Raw genomic sequence first — 20,633 nt, 5'->3', positions numbered from 1 at the left:
GTCAAAAAAAAAAGGAAGGTTAACCCCTTTGTATTTTTGGCGAAAATTTTCGCGATTTTGAAAAGTGCTCGAATAAATTCTTTCCGACACTAATCCGACGTAATTTTGCGAGAGAAATCGATTGGGCGGAGTCCCAATATGCTGTGATCAACGCATTAGAATTTACAGCCGAAAGACCTGAACCTAAGTTTTTGACATTTTTCAGCTTGTGCTCTTATTGTCGTAGTTTCTCTGCTGTTGGTCCGATGCCCTCTTGGCCGCGTTTTCTGAGTTCCTGGGGGTCCAATTAGTCAGGAGAGGGTCATACAAATCGAATCTGAGACCAAAAATTTTCCGGGCAAAATAAGGTAACTTTACCCCCCCCCCCCCCCTATTTTTCTGTTTCATTCTTAGCTGTTCGTCCTCCTGTAGTTTTAGACGACTCTTTCGCATTCCTGATGGTGCAATCTGTTCAATAAGGGTCCTCCAAATTCATTCCGAGAACAAGGTTCCGTTGTTCCAAAAGTTTCGGAAATAGTACGGCCAGTACGTTCTGATATCTTCCACTCAGAATTATTGATGTTGGAAAATGCTTCAAAAAACAATCGGGCCACTATTTCGGCGTCATTTTGAGCGAGAAATCGCGCGAATTTAGCCTAGAATCGTATGCCTGAGAAGGCAAGCCGAAAAAGTAAAGACAGCGAGGATATCTTACAGTCTACTCTTAGTGGTCTATCCTGCGTTGTATTGGTTGGTTTGTCTACATTCTTGACGGTGCAATGGGTCGGAAAAGGTTTCGACAAACGGATTCGCGGTCGGACCGAATGAATCGGTTTCGTATAATCATCATTTGCATGTATATCATACATGAATATAGATGCATGCAATCAATGAGTGAGTAATGTGCAAATAGCATTTAAGTTTTATTGGCTGAATAAACATCTATGTTACAGTCTTAGTACACCATGTTTTGTGGTATTTTCCATATTTCCAGATCTCCGTCACTGACGCCTATAGCTACTAATTCTCTGCAATAGAAAACTCCACAATTACACAAAACCGTCGAGCTTCGTTGATAAAAAACTTCTCATATTTTTTTTGCGTTATCATGTACCAAGTCTATCTTTCAGTTAAAATATTTATGATGTACCGAATACTCAGAGAGTTGCATCTACAAAAGTGTGAGGGTCGTCATACCTTTTGGTGTTGAATTGCAGACAATTCGTCTCTCTGCCGTTCGTTTTCAACAACATTTTGGGCAGGTTTTTTTCATTTTCCAAATTGTAAAACGTTATTATTTGACCAGCCCCATACGCTGTAAAAATGTTCGAGTTCCCCATCACCCATGATAGACCTGTCACGGTATCTTCTACCCCTATTACATGCAGGGAATTAAACTGGAAGAATAGTGAAAGCTAATCAGATGTAGATCTATGATCTAGACATCATTCTTTAACGAATAGTTTCAAATCTTACATTATGACATGACTCGTCAACGTTGTTCCCAAAATTATATTTTACAGAAACAAAAGTTAATGTTTTTAATATGCACCTGTGATAATCGATAAATACGTATTTCCTTGTCGGTGCCACTTGTCACAAAAGTATCGCAAGTTTTCGATAAAATTATGGATGTGATGCTACCTTGGTGTCTTTCAAACTCATCCACTACTGGGTCCGTGGTATCTCTGCTGCCTGTATAAAAATAATTAATCAGTCACTCTATTTTCCAAGATTATCTTATAAAGTCATGGAGTCTTAATGTGAATAATTAGAGAACCTACTATACACTATACCTTCTACTGGAGTACCCTGATCAATATTACACCTGTACAAGCCCCCACATAAAGTTCCAAGAACAAAGGTAGTTTGATCAATTGTAGAGAAATTGAAAGCTGTTATACATAATCCAGGTTCTACTGCTCTTTCTTTTTTACCACTCGCGCTTCGTGGCCTTGTCTTTTCTGAAGGATTATGTTCTTTACTAATTTTAAACCTGGAAAAGAGACGATGAAAGTTTCATAAACTTACCATAAATGCAACTTTGAATACAACTTGATAAAAATTTCTATACTAAAATCTCTAAATATTATACAGCTTCGAATATGAGTTTGTCCACCTTTTGTATAAATCAACATTAGTAAAATTGGCAGTCAGTTTGTGGACGAGTAAATATCCATCTCTACCAGCTGTAACCAGAGGAAATACACCGTTGACTAGTGTAGGACGCCATTGAATCATAGACAAGGTGTCTACATGAGCAGATAATTGGAGCAGGGCTGAAGACTTATCATCTCTCAAATTCCAGACTAGGACATCTCCTGTGCGATCACATTTTCTCCATACAATTGATTAGTCAATACTACTTATCAATGAGTATTTCTTTGCAGACCTCAACGACATTTACCATTAAATAAACCTGCTGCTAGAATGGAGGGTTCCACAGGGTGATAGGATAATGCAGTGACACATGAGTTTACTTCCAAGCTTCTGTTTGGTGTTGATGGAAACTGATCTTCCTTCGTAAAATTGAAAATTCTGATACTTGACGTATGGTTACACCACGTGTCGTGACATACTGTACTGTATGACAAAGCTAAAGATCCACCACCGGCACTCCAAGTAACACAGCTTATTTTGGCCTAAAAACAAAATAAAAGGTATCAAGGTTTTTCAAAAGCTGCAAGACATTCATATTATTAATTGATTCTACTTTCTGAATTATTGGCTTGATCAGTGTACATGCAAAATTACTGACTGACATAAGTGATGTAGAATAATTGAATAATTACAATAAGCTGTGTAGTTGCTGAAAAATGAATTCCTGTAATACACAAATAAGACGTCACTGTACCTCGGCATCCGCTTCATTGAGGGTATGAAACTTTGTAAGTAGCTTAACGCTGGTAGACGGTTCTCCACTACTGGCAACATCATACCCATCAAAAGCAGTGCTGCCATAAATCTCGTCGAGTTCATCCAATACCGAAGGTGTAACACGTTTCAGAAATGCTGCCAGTTTCTGGTAATCGACCTGTGGTGATGTCTTGTCTTGGCAAACAGTTTGGGTCTGTTGATTATTTCAAGAAAATAATTCCATTTGATAGGTACATATGGAATATACGTAAAAGTGAAAATTAATGAATAATCAAAATAAATCCTTGTGCAATAAATTATTCACTAATTACCTAAGCTACTTCACAAGGTTGTATGAAGTTGTATTTACCTCCACATCCTTTGGCTCGAAAACTTGATTCTTACTCTCCTGGCAATGAATTTCCTCTGTCTGAACATTGGCGGTACTTTGTGATCTGGGATAGTAAAATTTCCCAGTTAGTGATTTTGATTAGTTGATCGTCGCACAGAAGACTATGGTCATTCACAATTTCCAATGATCGTTAACTGCAGATATGAGTCAGGTTTTGGTAAAATACAGTATATCATACCATGGAAGATGGTTTACACTTTTTATTAACTACAAGGGAATATCGTTGGTGGCGATGCAACATTCGTGTACCTAACCTCAAATACAATCGTCATAAAACTTACTTATCAAGTGATGCTTGCGAGGAAAATCCAACTGGTGGAAAAGACTCGTCGCCAAACATGGTGTTTTCGTTTTTAATGAATCTGATAGTTCCGGTTACAGAGCCAATTTTAATTCTGTAGTATGTATGCGCAGCAGCAGCGTCAAACACCTAGTTGTCAAATTAGTTAAAATCATGTATGTATACAAATTAGCAAGTTTGACAGTGCCTGAATAGAGAAAACGCCTGATTGCAGGCAAATTATTGGATTCAATGCAGATTCAGAAAGCATCAATTAGTAGTACAGATGGTTCATTTGTGCCAACGTTGGTTTGTCCGGATTTATAATGGAATCAGTAATGAATTTCACGGGAAACATCGCCAATATATTTACCGATGTTCAGACGATTTCAATACGTTCATTCATGTTTATTAGTACGCTATACCAATTGCAATTTAATATCCAAATTAATTTGATTCTGAGTTTCTATGAATTGATTGGAACTGATAAGTCCCGAGTATTTAAAATTTTTGATTGGAAATGTTCATCGCAAAGAGAAGTCAATTATTTCTGGGTTATTTCAGTATAGCTAGTTATCTTTTAATTCGAAAAGTTTTAAGTTTCACGCTGGTCAATTTGTTTTACTTTAATTTACGTACTAACAACATTGATTGCAATGACAACTGCAACGCTCGTTTCGCTAACTGCAAGTTTGGTATGAAACTCATTACCGCGAACAGATACACAGCGTGGTCAATGCATTTGTAAAAAAAATGAAGAGAATAGAAAAATCTGGCATGGTGAATAAAAGGGTGATTTGAAAATGTTTTTTTTTTTCAAATGCTCGCCAACCCGAATCGGACGTAGCCAATTGGCACGGAAGTACCGCCGTCTAGTGAGCATGCCCTCAACTTGTCTGCGGCGCACATTGATGTTATTTCATTTTTTAAGTATTAGTAGGAGGTCTTGATGAGCATTCTATATTCAGTGGAGTAGGGTCGACGTAACACGTGTTAGGTCGAGCCAGTGCGTTTATTTAAAGCCAGTAGAGAGGTACTAATTTCATCGAAAACCAGAGGGTCTCCGTCAGTTAACCGTAAGCTGTATTACTAGAACCTCATTTAGCTTGTAATCGCGCTGCTGGGTTAAACAAGGGTCGAAAATTCGAACAATATAGAAGGGAATCTCGGTAAATACGCAGTGTGTACTTAATCCATTCCATCCATTTAACGTCGAGCTCGCATTAAAGAATCGAGCAAGGCACATCCTGGCACACATATATTTCTACATACGCGCCTACCCTGCAGCTTTCTACGTAGTCATATGTATGTACAAGAATGAGCTGGCACAAATTCCACCGTCTCATTAATTTTACAAATTTATAATCATCTTGACGAAATTTGATGCAATATTAAAAACAGCCGTTATCTCGGGTCATTCTATTGCGCGTATGTTATGCAAATACCGCGAGCTGCCTACGTGCGAATTACCTAACCTATGCCAATATGCCTACCATAACCTAATTACCATTCATTGACATAGAAAAAAAGGGCAAAAAAAAAGTTGGAGTAAACAACAGCATATTGTTGTGCGTTACGACTTTACCGTTACTGTTATGTACATATTATATACACAGATGATAATTTAGTCAATTATATTCCCTAACTGTCATTCTGCTTCACGATAAATCAACAAATCTTACTTTACTAAATATTAAATATGTTTCTAAACCATTGTTCAAGTGCCATTCTAACTTCGCATTCGCCTTATGCTCAACAGTAGTTCTTGCAACATTTCACAGAAAAATGACCTACTCGACAATAGTATTGAATCAAAAATTCTGATCGAAAAGTCTCTACGACTAGTCAGGAATTCTTAAAGAACCTGAGTAACATGGCTCATTGATTTTCCCTCGAATTTTCAACTGCTTTTTGTTCATATATGCTATCTATTCTACTAAATTGGCAAGTAAAATCCGTATGAATGAAGATTTGAAAGCTACAGCAAGTTTGCTTCTTTGTTCAGGCGTAGATTAATTTGGAGTATGTTACATGATTGATCGATTCCACCCATTGCATCAGGACAATGCTGTAGCCGTGGTTCAAGCAATGGCGTATCCATATTTAAACACATATTTAGCATTGACTACTTTCTAGTGATATTTTAATGCTTTGTCCTAGGAGGTAGGCCAGATGCTAGTGTTCTCATTTGACATACGAGTTGAGCGGGCACTTCTATTTAAGGCAATTTGTCAAATATCATCGTCAAGTTTTCTTCTGTTGCTTTTGTTTCCAACAGTATTGCAATTTAAACATTCAAACAAACAAACGACTGATGATTATATGAAGTGTTCATGTAGTACTGGTAATTACAGATAACGCATTACTGATGTGATTACAACACTCAATTGTTGGTTTGTTCATTATCATGTTATCTGGTTCTATGTGGAGATGTTGAAAACGATGAATTTTCCAAGTTCTTTTCCTACAATTTCCATATGGGACGACTCCATCTTTCAAGCATTCGTTATTTTCAATTATTTTAAAGATATCTTAAAATGCTAGATGAAAACAATCCATATCAAAATAATCTTGGGTTCAATGACTGCACAACATCTTATGGTTTTCTTTTTTTTTTTTCAATTTTGATTTCATGAATAATTAGTAACTATTCTCATAGCAAAAACTCATATTCCAGCATTAGTTTTTTTATGCAGCTCTGAAATTGAAGAAAATGATGATACCAATGTTTCAGGTTTTTTTCAACCGAAGCACGTCCGTGATCAAAAAATAGCGAATTGATTCTGCGAGACACCATTACAACGATCGATTATTTTTGCACAACGAACACCAAGAAACTAAAATCATAATCTGCTGAGAAGGAGGAGGAGAGCTCTATGTGCACCACATTGTCTTTTTCGAGCAATAATACACCTATTTTCGGAGGTACTCTTGTTGGACACTCTAAGAGTTCCTTGTTTACCAGTCCCAGCCTGATTAGATACGTAAACAACACACGACATGCACAACGAGATCACAGCGGCAGTTTTATTCTTAGTAAAGCTGATAGACAAAAGCGAAAAATTTAGTCCTGACCAGTTGAAATGCTTTCAAAGACGTCTAGTCGAGCTTCTGATGGAACGATTCAAGAACCATTGGTTTCCTGACAAGCCGTTCAAGGGTCAGGGCTATCGTTGCATCCGGGTTAATGGCCATAGTCGGAGGGATAAAACCCTTGAGAGTGCAGCTCGAGCTGCAGGTGTTAGGTATGAGGATTTGTCCCTGCCTGTCGAACTAACACTTTGGGTTGATCCAAATGAAGTATGCTGTCGCTTTGGGGAAAGCAAAGGTTCCTATTGTACCCTCGCCTCTTTCGACGACAAGGAAAATGCCGTACCTATGCTCCAGCTTGGCGGCGATAACGTGACAAAGGAACCCAGGCACATCGAAGAGTCTACAAAAACACAGGTCATCATTCACATATCTGGACAGAAATTGCTAACGGTAGTTTTTAAGGGGACTCTACTCATTTGAATTGTATAAATGAAGAGTTCAGTGCCACAGTAGCCTAACCCACATTGTCGATAAGGCTCACTTTACTATCCTAGGCCATTTAAAATGAGCCCTATCGACAATATGGGTTAGGCTACTCTGGCACTGAACCCTTCGAATAAGAGTCGTCAGGCGCTCTTCATCCCTTTCGGATACAAAGAAAAACAAGTGTGTTTATTGGAAATTTGCCTCTCACAAAACCGCTAGTCTATGCAACTTTCTGTACTATTCGAATCATTGAAATTACCCCAATTTTACCGCTGAATTCCTTTTGTGTTAAATTTTATGGCCTACAGATATGTTACCAAACTCTAAGTACCCATTTGTTTTCAGAAGTCTCATGCGGGTCCCAGTGTCAGCGAACACCATAGCAAGTCAAAGCCTCTGAGCGCCATGAATCAAAATCAGCAACATTCTAGCAGTAGTGCAGGTAGGAGACGTAATTTGCATAGCCCAAGGCCACACGTCAATAGAAATCGTTCATGGTTCAACCACTCCTTCAGCATGGGTTATGGTCCGCACCCAATGAATCAGCCATGGTACAATGTGATGCCTCCACCCCCATTTATGGGGGGCCCATCTCCCCCTCCCTTCATGGGTCACAGGGGCAACAAATGGGCGCATCCTTCCTCATATCCTGCCGGTCCTGCCAGATTCCATCACTGGTCTCCCAAAGCTGCTCTTAAAGTCTAAATTCCAACGATCATACGATACCCAGGACAGTTGAGTCCGCTGCATACTTTGAGAATATTTTTTTTTCACACCATTATGTTGCCGATTAATTAAAACTAAAAAATTTTATTTCCAGCTCCTATCATTGATGCTTTACTACTATTACATTGCGTACCATACATATAATTGCTGATGATTGACAAGCATGAATGAATTAGTTTTAGTTTAAAACTTGATACTTATCTCCATTTTTCTTTAGTTGTTTGCTCAATCTGATATTGTATGATATTTTTATGATTGGTTACAGTACCTTACAATTTTCACAGCATAAAACAAACAATAATTTTCCAATGCCTGCAAAATTGAAAAATTAATATATATTGCATTAATTAATATATATTTTGAAACAATAACAATACAGCAATTGGTAAAGTGAATTTTCTTACTTCTTATGTGACGCAGGATTATGTTTCCTATGTTAACATGTCCTTATTATCAAAATGGGAAAATGAATACAAAAAGTTTGCAACGGATTTCTCCTGTATATCCCTCTAGAAAATGACCAAACGCGCTATCAATATTTACCCTGTATAAACGAAACCCACTCGAACTTCGATTAAGGTTAACGATTTTCAATAATGAGCTATATTATATGTGTATTATATGTTGCATTGTAATATTCTATTCATAAAGATTAGATTTGCTTGACCAAATTAAACTCATCAAGCTATTTACACTGAACATTAATTATGTTCATAATACTATTGCATAGAATGCCCTATTTTTTACATAAGGTTTTGTACAGTGCCGTTCTGGCAAAAAATTTAAAATAGATGACGAAGATACAAATCAATAATGTTGTAATTGAATTTCGAGCCACTTTGTACATTTCCCAAATTTTAAATAATTAACAAATGTTATTTTGGTTTGCTGAATCTATTCTTCACGAATGTTATATTGCGAATGAATATTAGACGAAATTGAATATAATACTTATTAGATGTGTTATTATTACTAATGATAATAACTTGAGCTGAAGTGCAATGTTTCTTTGATGATTATACGACATCATAATATGTTGAAATTAGGGATTAGCGGTAGTCAAAGTAGGATAGTATCGGGCTACAAGATTCGTAAAATTGTAAAAGTATCACGGATAAAATACCACATGCGTATTTCAATTTAACTGTAACATACTAGAACTGGATAATAGAGTCTGATAATATATCGTTATAATAGAGAAGATTCGTCGATTTTTCATATATTGTATCTTTAGATCAATTTAGTATTATTATTATTTTTTCTACATTAAACGATGTGTCTGCATTTTTTATTTTTTACTTCCTAAGAATACAATCGCGTGATGCAATTATAGATCGACCAGTATACTTTTGTCGTAGATAGATAATTTAATTGAATTTATTCTGTTGCCCTGTACCTACCGAGAATTCCTTAATTTTTCTTTTCTCCCTTTCTATTACACATCCTTACCTGAATACTTTGCATAATACTTAAACGTGCAATTGATCATTAATGATTGTTACCAATATCACGATTAGTTATAAATATTTATAATTTTTTATACACACATCTTTGTTCGAAGTGTTATTTGTTGTGAATAGTCCTACGTGTGAAACGTTGCGAGTAATCTTTTTTGTCTCAATAATGCACTTGAGTGAAAAGGCAGCTGCATGAAAGTACACGTTAATACCACAATGATAATGGTAATGATGATGTTGATGATAATAATAATAATAATACACACAATAATAATATTCATAATAATAATGACGAAGACGTCGATGACAATGATGATGATAATTAACTTTAAATAAAAAAAAAATATTTATTTTTACATTATTTGGTGGATAACAGCTCGCAACGTTCTAAACTGTGTTACTATTTTGTGTGTGTGTGTATATATATATATATCTCAACGTGTATTGACATAATATTATATACACGTAAATCTGTAGTCTGTTTTCGGACAGATATGTTATTACAAAAGAGAAAGAGAAAATAATTGAACGAATGTGAAAAAAAGATAACTCCTCATTCATGAGGTTGCATTTTTAAAGCAAAGTAAGCAATATGTTTTGTTTTCTGTTCATCATCGTAGTCGTGTTTTGGATATGGCACAAAAATCATGTCCGTAAATTGTAATTATATTATTATGTTACTTGTATAGATATAATCTTGCCAAAGAAGCATTGCAATCGAGCATGAAATAAAGTTATAAATATATGTCTATTTTTTACTAACCGAAAAAAGTCATCGTTATTTGGCAGAAAATAAGAAATGTTTGCATACCATATACAATGATTATGTATAACGTGTGTGTAAACTATCCCCGAAGGGTTACAGAATAATTTAAGTATGCATTTTTTACAAAAAGAAAAAAAAAAAAAAAGAGAAAAAGAAAAAAGTTAAAATATATCGTATGTTTATCTACCAGAAGTTTTCTATTATCCAGTTACATTAATTTATTATTATAATGGACTACAGTCAAGAACTGAAATCAAGATAGGAGAGAAACGTATCTGTAAATACCTTTGCGGAAAAATTATATAATTCCAGGTACATAATTGAATAAATTATACACCTCAAGGACAAAAAATAGAACAATTAAAATCATAATACATAAAAAACTTTGATGTGTCGCGGAAATTGGATGACACCGGGTAATTTTGTTAAAAATCGTAAAACATGTGGTAAAATATTTGAGGTATATATATTTATATGAAAAAAAAAAATAAAAAAATTAAAAAAATTCATACACGCTGGAAGACGTTAATAATAAAATTGAAGAAATAAACAAGTCAAGAAAAGTGACTGTTATTTAATGGAGATATATAAATATATATACATTATAGCAAAGACCATGAGCTTTTATAGTTAAGAACGGAAATACAAATAAATTGCTTTTATATAATTTTCCCGTGCAGTGTCTCTAAATAAGATATTATTCTGAGAGCTCAATGATGGAATAATAAAATGTTATACGTCTGTAATTTAAAAATAATATATTGAAAGTGTTTGATACGTATTGAATTAAGATTATTATGGTAATGTAATGGATACGACGCTAATTGTTTTTTCTTTTTCTTTAATACATGTATATGATATTTTTAGATTTTCTGCTTCACCGGCGTTGGAAATGCTTTTGTCTTTTTAGTACGTTTATAACGTATTAGAAAGAAAAAAAAAAAAAAAAAAATGGATAGTAAAATTCATCGTTATAATGATTACGTTTTGTTTTATGTACAGTTATAATAACAATAATAATCGAGGTAGTGCAAATAGAATTTTTTAATAATGTTACGAATACTGATATATATATATATATATATATATTAATAAATGATAGAGGGGCACACGATGACTATTAATTAAATAAATGGATAAATTAATAATGAAATATTTGTATTACATAAGTATGTAAAGGTGTGAAGTACAAACTTACATATTTAATATTATACGCCGAAAAATTACGACGAAAAGTACGAAGAAAAACGGAAATATACGAATAAATTACTGAACAATGAGCCTTATCATTTTAATCACCAGGTTAGCTGATAACAGTTGTATACATTTATACAGATAATATATTGGAAATGAAAAGAATTTGTGCACTATATTACTGCCGATTATAGCATGCGTGTACCTCTTGTTATTATCGCTACTGTTATGATTATTGTTTCCCAAGTAGAAACGAAAGTGGAAAATATTATGATTGTATGTTAGTTATTAATATTTTAATCACCAGTTGTATACCTATAATTTGTTCTGTATTCAATGTGTTAATCGTCATTAATGCATTACCCGCAGATCAACTCCAGATCTGTGGTATTTATGATTATTTCTAATTGGAAATACATCATTCAATAGAGGAATTGTACATTGCATTATTATATACTATGTAGTATGCATAATTACATTGATGACGAGTAACGAAAATTCATTACTATTATTATATTATGTTATATTATATTATATTGCATTAATATTAATGTTAAATGAATCACTGAATAATAATGAGACGAGAACGAATAGTGGAAAAAAATCAAATAAATAGTTTTGCAAATTGAAAAAATAATCACATTTTTGTTGTAATCAAGACTGACTACCTACCTGTCCTCATCCAAATATGTGTTATACGTGCCAGTTTTTGTACATTCAATTTTCACATGTGTATTTCCATTCATTGAGATTGCTTTCGTTTTTCAAGTCCAAAGCTTTCAATTCTTCGTGTGACTTTCGGCATCAGTATAGCACTTTCGTATCGAAGTGATTTTATGCGATATCTGGTTGTAATTTGTTGCTAGCTAGCTTTTTGTCTGTGAAAAGATTCTACCATGTCTGAGAAAAATTTATGGCGAGATTGCGATCGTGTCCTAATAACAAACTGTAAAAAAAAAAATTACAAATTCATGAGTTGATCTTTTAACAAAACGCGGGAGTTAAAAATCACGTGTTATAATCAATTTTAATAATTATTATAGAAAAACAATTTACAGAGGGTTCGTTATAATATTATATGTATAATTATATTGCTAGTCGACGAAATATAGGTAATATATATGTATATATATATGTATATATACATATGTACATATATACATATATATGTATATGTCTGTATAATTGCATATATACATATACGTATACCCTATAGAAAAAATGCAAATGTTGCGCAATGGAGAACATATTTTGTTTTCAAACACAAAAAATTTATACAAGGAGTATTTATCTTAATAATATTTACCTATATATCTGTATAATGGTTAGTTTGTTTATCTACTACAATTATTGAATCATTTAATATCGTCATTGAATCTGGATAAACCATTTCGAGTGTCTTACACTCTATTAATATGGAAATTCTTAAACTTGAAGTAATTTTTCATTATTCTTTGACCTTTTTTCCGTTTTTCCATTGTTGTTTGTGGTTTTTTCTCGTTTTTAAGTTTTCTTCCTCATACTTTGGCTTTAAATTAAGGACTAGTATGTCGAGCTTCGCCCTGTCGCCCTGCTTATCATTACAATATTATTATTATTATTATTATTGTTGTTATTATTATTATTGTTATTATTATTACTATTACTATTATTACTATTATTATTACATAATTATTTTATTTTTATTACTATCATTATTTTAACGAGAACTATTATAAATATTTCCTGATTTTTCTTAAAAAACAAAATTCTTCATATCAATGCTTACAAAAGGCCTTATAAGTACACAATTAACTCTATACATAAAGTAGGTGTACCAGTTATTGACACGTTTAGACCCAATTATCGAAACTTATATTTTCCAAAATTATAAATTGACGGTACAAATTGTGAATTTCTCGATGACTAAAACCAACTGCAAGAGAGTTGGATATTACGAATTTATTTTTTGGTAATTTGAAAACTAAGGATCAAACAGATTCAATCAAAAAAGGTTAATAATTAGGACAGGGTCAACAAGTGGGACACTCGCCTTATATGCGCAATACGTTATACGTTCGCACAAAAATACTATACGTTGTCTACTTTTTCACACATCAACATATATCGTAAGTTGTAACGATCATTCAATTTTGATGAGATAAGATGCAACTAGATGTGAGCCTCCTCGCTCTCTAATCAAAATTAAAGTTATACGATCCAATCAGTATTACGGACACCGTACGAATATCAAATAAATGGGAAATTAAATTATGACGCCTATATATGAAGTTCATATCGTTTATACACGACTGTATTTTTTCACTTCAAGTACTATGCAGATTATAATAATATTGGAAAGTCGCAATAGTAACAACGGTAAGTACACCTAATTATATATTCATTGAAAAATTAATTAGAGACTGGTGAGATTTAATTGTACATTTTTTTTATAGAATGATGCAATGGTGACAGGGGAAGCGAGAACATGATGTACCATTCAGAATTGGAAATATAATTTAGAATGAGAATGTAAAAATACTATATGTTATTTACAATCATTAATTTAATATATGTCTACATCGCAATAGATATTTAATTATATTGCGCAGGTATTTATAATCGAAGAGCTTTTTTTTAACAAAAATTTGTTTTCACAACTATTTATGTCATCGTAATATGTTATGTGTGTATTTACATGTTTTCTTATATGAATAAGATACCGCATCGACCACACTTCACATTCAACATATTATATTCATTTCCTTATTAATTTATTTATATATTACCATCGATGTCTGCTCGCATGTACAACTTTACAACATTGTCTAAATTTTGCATTCGTCATTCATTGGCAACAGTAATAATACTTTTAGAAGTAATCCAATAATTAATCATCACAATTCACAATTTCTCGTCTTTTAGAGTGATATAAGTAACGTGATGGTTTTTTTTATTATTTTGCACAAAGTTGGAAGCAGCTGTAAGCACAACAGCAAACGCGATTTACAAAGAAACGTGTTTCCATTTCCATAGTTTTTAATTCGATTTATTTTGCGACTCTTAAGAAGAGTAGAATCTAGTTAATAATATTTTTCTACTGAATATTGTTCAGTTGCACTCAGTCAAAGAAGTAATCTAACTTGCTTTCAGGTCAGTTTTGTAATGGTAAAAGTAATGAGCTGGTGGACGTTTTAAAAACTTTCTCGACACAGATTTTCAGAAGTTTTCAAAGAGTTTGAACAAATAGTTACGAATTGCGGATTTATGTGCAACGTGTGTACATGTTAAAGGAATTTTTGATACAAGGTTGAAGGGAACTTGAATACGATATGTGCGCTAAAAATCCTCTTCAGCGCATGTCTCTGAAGGAAGAACGTTTGAAAGTGCTAAACGCGTTTCGAAGGGTGTTTAACTGCAAAACAAGTTCCAGAAAAGGTATTGCAATCATGTCATGCGTGGAAAATACGTTGTGAAATTACCATTTTTCTAAACCCAGTTCCGGATGCAAAATTTATACTGTCTATAATATGACAGTATTAACGACGGAATGCGTTTAAAAGAAATTTTGAACCACGTACGTGCGCGTTCTGTGAAAATAATTAATTTCATTCGATCAGCATGGAAAATCTCATAGCTCTGTTTTAAGTATACAGTCAAGTCTTGAATTCTGGTACCTTCGGCAACAACAGAAAAAAGCAGTGCAATTAAAATGTGATCGATGTCAAAAGCTCTTGATCTTATTAATTCTGCGGTAGCATGGTATATTTCAATGTGTGATTTTTCTTTTGCGTGTGTGCATTTATGTGCGTGTGTGTGTTTCTTTCTCGTGAATTTTAATATCTATCTAGATAATATTTACATTATGTACATTAAAAGTAATTAATTTATGATCGTACCGTAGTGATTGTATAATTAGGATTGACTATGATCTTATGATAATCAACGGAATAATGGATTATTAATATCATTATGAACTAGTACTATTAGCATTATTATTACGAATATTAGTACGATAGTTATTATTATCATTATTGTTATTTTCATCAACATCATCAGTATTATTATTACTGTTATTAATAATATTTATTATTATTATTATCATTATCATCATCATTATTATTATTATTATTATTATTATTATTATTATTATTATTATTGGTATTATTATTATTAAGTAAAATATGAAATATAGCGCAGACGGCTGTATGTCCATCTCCAAGGTACTATATTGGACGAATATCGGTCCGTTCTAATTTACTTAGCACTTGGATGAGCAAATACTTTGGAGATTACATAGTTCAATTATTTCAGGTAATATTATATTCAAGTATTACAGATGATTTTGTTGTTTATCCAGTTCGTTATTTTTTTGATTTTTTTTTGTTCTTTTTTTTTAAATACAAATATAAAACATGTATATATGTAAATAGAACTCTTAATTATGCGTGAACGGGTTTTTCCTCTAATTGAGCATACGTGAATTTTTTAATCATCAGTCTAAGTTGACCTCTGCGGTTTTCATATATATTCATACAACGACGGTCAACGATAAAATATTTAAGCCTGTTAGATACTAGCTGTATAATCGATCAATCGACACGATAATGAAACAACAATGGTGTACGCTAATTAAACATTATCCATAAAATCCAAACTTTCAATTATAATACCTATAGCAGCTGTGACACATAAGAATCGATTTCATTATTTTAAATCGTAAAAAAAAGTTTATAATAGTTTTTTTTAAGCTTTCTCTGAAGTAGATCCCATATTAGTATACTCAGATATGGTGTTGTCATCCAGAGGGGAGAGAATTTCTCTCATAATTCAGGGTTGTCTATTAATGTACACATAAGGTTATTAAATAAAACCTATTGTGATAATGCACATGCTAAGAAATTACTGAATGCCTGAGTTTGAACGCAGTTTATAGGTAGTAGATGTACTCGTTTTCACAAAAATATTCGACCACGTGTATATTGTTTAATGTAGCTTAGCTGAATGAAAAATGTGAACATTTCTTATTTTTAATAGTGAGATGACGACCATGGGCTGTAAATATAGAATGTGTTACAATACCATATCTGTTTCAAAAGTGTATCTACTCACGTGCAAACTATCTCTGATTCACGGATTTTTTTTCAGGGTCATTTCTTTTTTTCGAAGAAAAAGTGAATTTCGACAGATTGAAATGCATGCTATATCTGGCTGTGCTGTACCGTTGGTGAAGTAAAACATAGTGCAATTGAGAGCTCAACTTTCTGTACGTTTCACATGCTTCAATAGTATTAGCTGACAATAGGCCAATTAATTAATCAATTTATGATGAAATTCTTTCAAAAATATATATTATCAACTACTAATTAGGCTTTGACAAACATAAACGCGTCCTCTCATTTAACAACACGATTAATTTTCAAATATACATATAGCCTTAGTTGTAGGTATGTATTTACTAAAGTAGCATATTTATACTATGTATATTATACGTCATTGCATAGTGTATCCTAAGTATAGTGAGACCCTCATGTAATCCATTTGAATTATTCGTGGAGCGTGAGAAACATTAAGACTTATTATTTACAATGATAATAACAATAATAACAATAATATATCAATAATAATATATGTACAATATAATGAAACGCCTATATATGTATATCGATGTTAATTCATAATTCATTCAAGTAAATGCAAGAAAAAAACTATCGATACAAACGAATATTAATTATAGTCATTATTCATCATCATTATCATTATTGTTATTCCTATCAATATTATTTTATATCTTATAGAGTTGGCTCATTTCTATTTGTTTGTTTACTTATTTGTGTTTTTGTTCGCTTCTTCTTCTTCTTTTTCAAACTTTAATCTCAAGTGTAGCACCTAACTCAGATGTATATATACATACATGTACATAAACACAGAGTCGATTACAAAAAGAAAAGAAAAAAGAAAAGAAACTAATTACTCATGATAATTCAATTATAACTAAACTTATGTACTATTGTCTTTTCATTAAAATATCACTACCCCGAAGAAGCTCACTTTTATGCCATTTAGTTTTTATGCAGTCGATTATTCGCATACATTGTAATTAGTATTCATGACCACGAGCGTGCAGTAACCAAATTACATCAAACTTCATACGGTGAAAGTTCGTATTCACGCTTAACATCAAGTTAATTGTCACAAATTAACCGTGCACAGTGATCAACACATTCCGAGCAGGGATGCTAGTTTATGAATTAGAGAAAAGGAAAAAAATTTATAAACCGGATTACAAGAAAACTGACATAATGCAGAAATAAACCGTTGCGAATGAGAAACAGAGAAGTTCTTTTTCTTAAACTATATTCTGAAATTTTCCTGTATACGATGTACTTGTGAAGAATACGAACTTGAGGGTGCGAAAAAATCGGCGGTAATCGTCGTGCAATCGATTTTATTAATTCCTTACTATGTGTTAAATATTTTGTCTTGTTTTCTCGAGGCTTCGGAGGGGTGATTTATCGCGGATGTGCATAAAAGTGCAACGCGTGACTTGCTGCGTACTATAAAGTGGATGGTACAGACGTTTTTAATTCAGCAAGTTTTAGAAAATGTCCAACTTCCGATTTTGGCAGACTATTGAATACCGTCGACTAAGATCTATTTTCACCTGAAACCTGAGTATCGCCCGTGCAATGAAGAAATCTAGATATCGTCCATCTATAAGTTTCCTTCCTAATTCACCCCAACGTTACATCACTGGCCACTATCAAAACAGCAGGCTTGATTAGAGGCGGGTACTCTCTTCAGAGTCTTCTTGCTCATCCTCATCATCCAGGTATTGAAATTGGCGTATCGTGGTGGGACTCGAGGGTACTGCTAGGATTCCCATCGGGGTTGATTCTCAGACAAGATGTCCGTCAATGTCCGAATAGACTGGGGTTGAGGTGAAAGTAGACAGTGGGTGCCCGTGGGAATGTGCGGGGACGGGGGCCGCACGTGCAAACGTAGCTGGCGGGGGGGGGTACCGAAGGGGGTACTGGGGACTTTGCGCCTGCAGTCATAACAGTGACGTCTGGGGGGGGGACTGGGCGAGGGAGGGTCCTGTTCCGGGTCAGCGTTCCTCCCGCCACAATGTGGGAGGGTGCGTGATGCCCCATTGTCGCCATCGTAGGATAATAGCCGCTCAGGCCCGGGTCCCCGATAACTGGGGCCGGGCTGGGATTCCCTTCATACCCTAAATACCGGCCATTGTCCATCTCCACACTGTAGAAGCTCGCGTCGGCCGGTGGGGCTGGACTCGGATTCCCGATGTAGCTCGATTTTGAGACTGAAAATGTCAAAAGATAATTCGTACTTTTCTCCTTTCCTTGTTCCTTTTTCCTTTCACCTATTCCTCATAGGTAGAATATAAAAATACAGATTTATTGTGCTGTACGTATATGATAATGACGGCAAAATTGTTTAATTGTTTTAAATCATCCCACATTGCTATTATAGTTGTATTTCTATGCTATGTATTTAGCCATAATTTTTGAAATCTGGATCAGTTCTAGCGACGTTTACTGGTATTTGCTCTGTAAAAAAAAATACATCAAAGATTGTCACAAAAGTCTCAATTTCCAATTGAGATTTGAATACTCCCCTCGCAACGAGATTGTATAACCGTTAAATTTTTTGGTGCAGTTAATATCCCTGATGGAAAAGTTTATTTAAAAAATTTTGGAAGATGTTGGATTTTTCACAAATTTCCAGTCAAACTTGCTACACTTCTGGAAGTTGTAGATATATTTTTTTTTCAAATTCGAAGAAGCGGATTAATTTTGTGACAGAATGATAGAATTAGCTATTGACTTACGGATTTTTCTTAAACTGATGTAAAACTCCTAAAAATTTGTGAGAGAATAAATCTAATTTTCATAGAAAATCATATGAACAAGGAAAAGCTTTTCGATAACTATTTTGCATGAATATTTCCATCCGGGTAGTTCTCGTTGCAAAAGACGATTCGCACTCGGGATTTAATCGGTAATCGATAACTGGACTTAAATGTCAGCATTGATTGCAGGTGAACTTAAAACAATTAAAAGAACATGCACAATCCTCACAAGCATGAGAGCTCTCTGCAGCCATCTCGTTTACATCTATGTCTACGCCATGACTTCAACGATTGTATAATTATGTATAAGTATATTGAAAAAAGCAAGCTGCTCGATTGGTTTAAGCCAATATGTAATTGGATACAAGTGAGTAAGTATAAGTTGTGTCTTGATGTGCTTGTGTAGGTACGGTATGTTGTAATGAGATTGCTTAAAAATCTTTGAAACATTAATCGACAATGCATTCAGGAGGGGGTACGGCGCAAAGAACTGGCCAGACTAGAATATATTGTAATAAAAAAGCCGACTCAAGTTATCACTGATCATGCAGCAAAAATAATATTTCATATGCGTGTTAATATTTATGTATACACGCATAGGTGAAATGTATAAGTGTAATATAACGAAATGTGAATATATAAAGCATGCGTTGCAATCGATTGTATACACTGAAAATTTATAACACGCATCTCACGAAATGTATAGATATATAAAAAGGTTTTTTTTTTTAATCAAATATCTGTATGTGTATATGCATAGAGGGATATTGTATACTCTATTATTCTTTTTCCAAATATGATTATTACCAACGTATTTTAATATTGATCATGGATATCCCAATCGCACAGGTTAAATAGCGAATGAAAGGACAAAAATGTTTCGGAAAATTTTCCGTTATCAATAAATTTCCTATGAATTGATGATGAGTGTGGGATGATGTAGTGAGTAGATACTAGGTGAATAATTTAAAGAGATGATTAATGCAAGTTTCATAACGTTAGAATTCGTTTGATAACTTTACACTTTTGCCGATGAAAATGTTTTCATGTAAATGATTTTACAATCGAGTTTTGGGAAGTTTTGGTCCATCTTGAGATGTTAAACAAAGGCGTACGGTGTAATTGACTGTGCTTTACGGATTATATAAGTTCAATTGACTTGAGTCTGGCCAGTAAAACGAGAAGACACCAAGAGCGACAAACTTCAGAGGTATCGGCACCTATTGAGAGCCTCGAGTCGAGTAGCTGTTGAAGATGACGCACCCGAGAGAGTCCCACTAGCCGTTGTGCGCTGAGGCGGAGAGTCCATGTCCAGCATACCGCTGTGGGCGTGCAGGTTGCTTCGCCTACCCAGAGTCCCTTGATTGTGGTGATGCACCTGCATTTCCAGGCTGTTTTTCCCAAAGTCTTGTATAGTTTGATCTATTAGGTAAGTACTCGCCGCCGTCTTTCGCCCCTCGTCCTGCTTTATCGCATCGTAATGCACAAACGTTATAAGTTCCATTCTTTTTTTTTTTGTGACTATCTTAATTAATTGATTTTTTCTCAATCTTTTAGGAATTAGTCTCACAGCCGTGATCTGAGCGATAAGA

At 33.9% G+C, this 20,633-nt stretch overlaps 3 protein-coding genes across 9 annotated transcripts in view; 1 reads left to right on the top strand and 2 right to left on the bottom strand.

The window, feature by feature from the left end:
- Window positions 1-878: 878 nt before the first annotated feature.
- LOC124219460 (cytoplasmic dynein 2 intermediate chain 2) lies at window positions 879-3,743 on the bottom strand. 5 transcript variants are annotated; one of them, XM_046627042.2, is made up of 9 exons: window positions 3,529-3,741; window positions 3,206-3,290; window positions 2,834-3,049; window positions 2,387-2,621; window positions 2,099-2,168; window positions 1,764-1,975; window positions 1,532-1,674; window positions 1,177-1,376; window positions 879-1,007 (listed from the first exon to the last, which is right to left on the bottom strand). In XM_046627042.2, the coding sequence occupies exons 1-9, from the start codon at window positions 3,585-3,587 to the stop codon at window positions 935-937; spliced, it is 1,293 nt and encodes a 430-aa protein (XP_046482998.1). In that variant the 5' UTR covers window positions 3,588-3,741; the 3' UTR covers window positions 879-934. The 5 variants fall into 5 exon arrangements, with proteins under 5 accessions (XP_046482998.1, XP_046482996.1, XP_046482997.1 ...); XM_046627040.2 differs by having other exon boundaries at window positions 2,099-2,300; window positions 3,529-3,739; XM_046627041.2 differs by having other exon boundaries at window positions 1,776-1,975; window positions 2,099-2,300; window positions 3,529-3,735.
- A 719-nt stretch (window positions 3,744-4,462) lies between these two features.
- LOC124219000 (maternal B9.15 protein) lies at window positions 4,463-11,020 on the top strand. Of its 3 annotated transcripts, none has more exons than XM_046626035.2 (3): window positions 4,463-4,603; window positions 6,262-6,974; window positions 7,392-11,020. In XM_046626035.2, the coding sequence occupies exons 2-3, from the start codon at window positions 6,528-6,530 to the stop codon at window positions 7,749-7,751; spliced, it is 807 nt and encodes a 268-aa protein (XP_046481991.1). In that variant the 5' UTR covers window positions 4,463-4,603; window positions 6,262-6,527; the 3' UTR covers window positions 7,752-11,020. The 3 variants fall into 3 exon arrangements, with proteins under 3 accessions (XP_046481991.1, XP_068992703.1, XP_068992704.1); XM_069136602.1 differs by having other exon boundaries at window positions 4,467-4,696; XM_069136603.1 differs by lacking the exon at window positions 4,463-4,603 and adding an exon at window positions 4,699-4,832.
- Window positions 11,021-11,033: 13 nt separating this feature from the next.
- The window catches only part of sns (sticks and stones), a 198,093-nt gene continuing 188,493 nt past the window's right edge, over window positions 11,034-20,633 (bottom strand). Inside the window, 3 exon segments of the mRNA XM_069136573.1 lie at window positions 11,034-18,186; window positions 18,188-18,492; window positions 20,305-20,503. Coding sequence (XP_068992674.1) covers window positions 18,067-18,186; window positions 18,188-18,492; window positions 20,305-20,503 — 624 coding nt within the window. The 3' untranslated portion in view covers window positions 11,034-18,066.

Source organism: Neodiprion pinetum, chromosome 5 (assembly GCF_021155775.2).
Source record: "Neodiprion pinetum isolate iyNeoPine1 chromosome 5, iyNeoPine1.2, whole genome shotgun sequence".
NCBI classification, from domain to species: domain Eukaryota; kingdom Metazoa; phylum Arthropoda; class Insecta; order Hymenoptera; family Diprionidae; genus Neodiprion; species Neodiprion pinetum.
This window is presented reverse-complemented; position numbering and strand designations above follow the sequence as displayed.

What these genes read in the sequence shown, in the direction of transcription:
- LOC124219460 (XM_046627040.2), bottom strand. Translation starts at nt 3,587, where the DNA reads ATGTTTGGCGACGAGTCTTTTCCACCAGTTGGATTTTCCTCGCAAGCA. An exon ending in TCGCAAGCATCACTTGATAA is followed by an intron (nt 3,291 to 3,528) that starts GTAAGTTTTATG and finishes TTACTATCCCAG; the next exon opens with ATCACAAAGTACCGCCAATG. An exon ending in AATGTTGATTTATACAAAAG is followed by an intron (nt 1,976 to 2,098) that starts GTGGACAAACTC and finishes TCTCTTTTCCAG; the next exon opens with GTTTAAAATTAGTAAAGAAC.
- LOC124219000 (XM_046626035.2), top strand. Translation starts at nt 6,528, where the DNA reads ATGCACAACGAGATCACAGCGGCAGTTTTATTCTTAGTAAAGCTGATA. An exon ending in AAGAGTCTACAAAAACACAG is followed by an intron (nt 6,975 to 7,391) that starts GTCATCATTCAC and finishes ATTTGTTTTCAG; the next exon opens with AAGTCTCATGCGGGTCCCAG.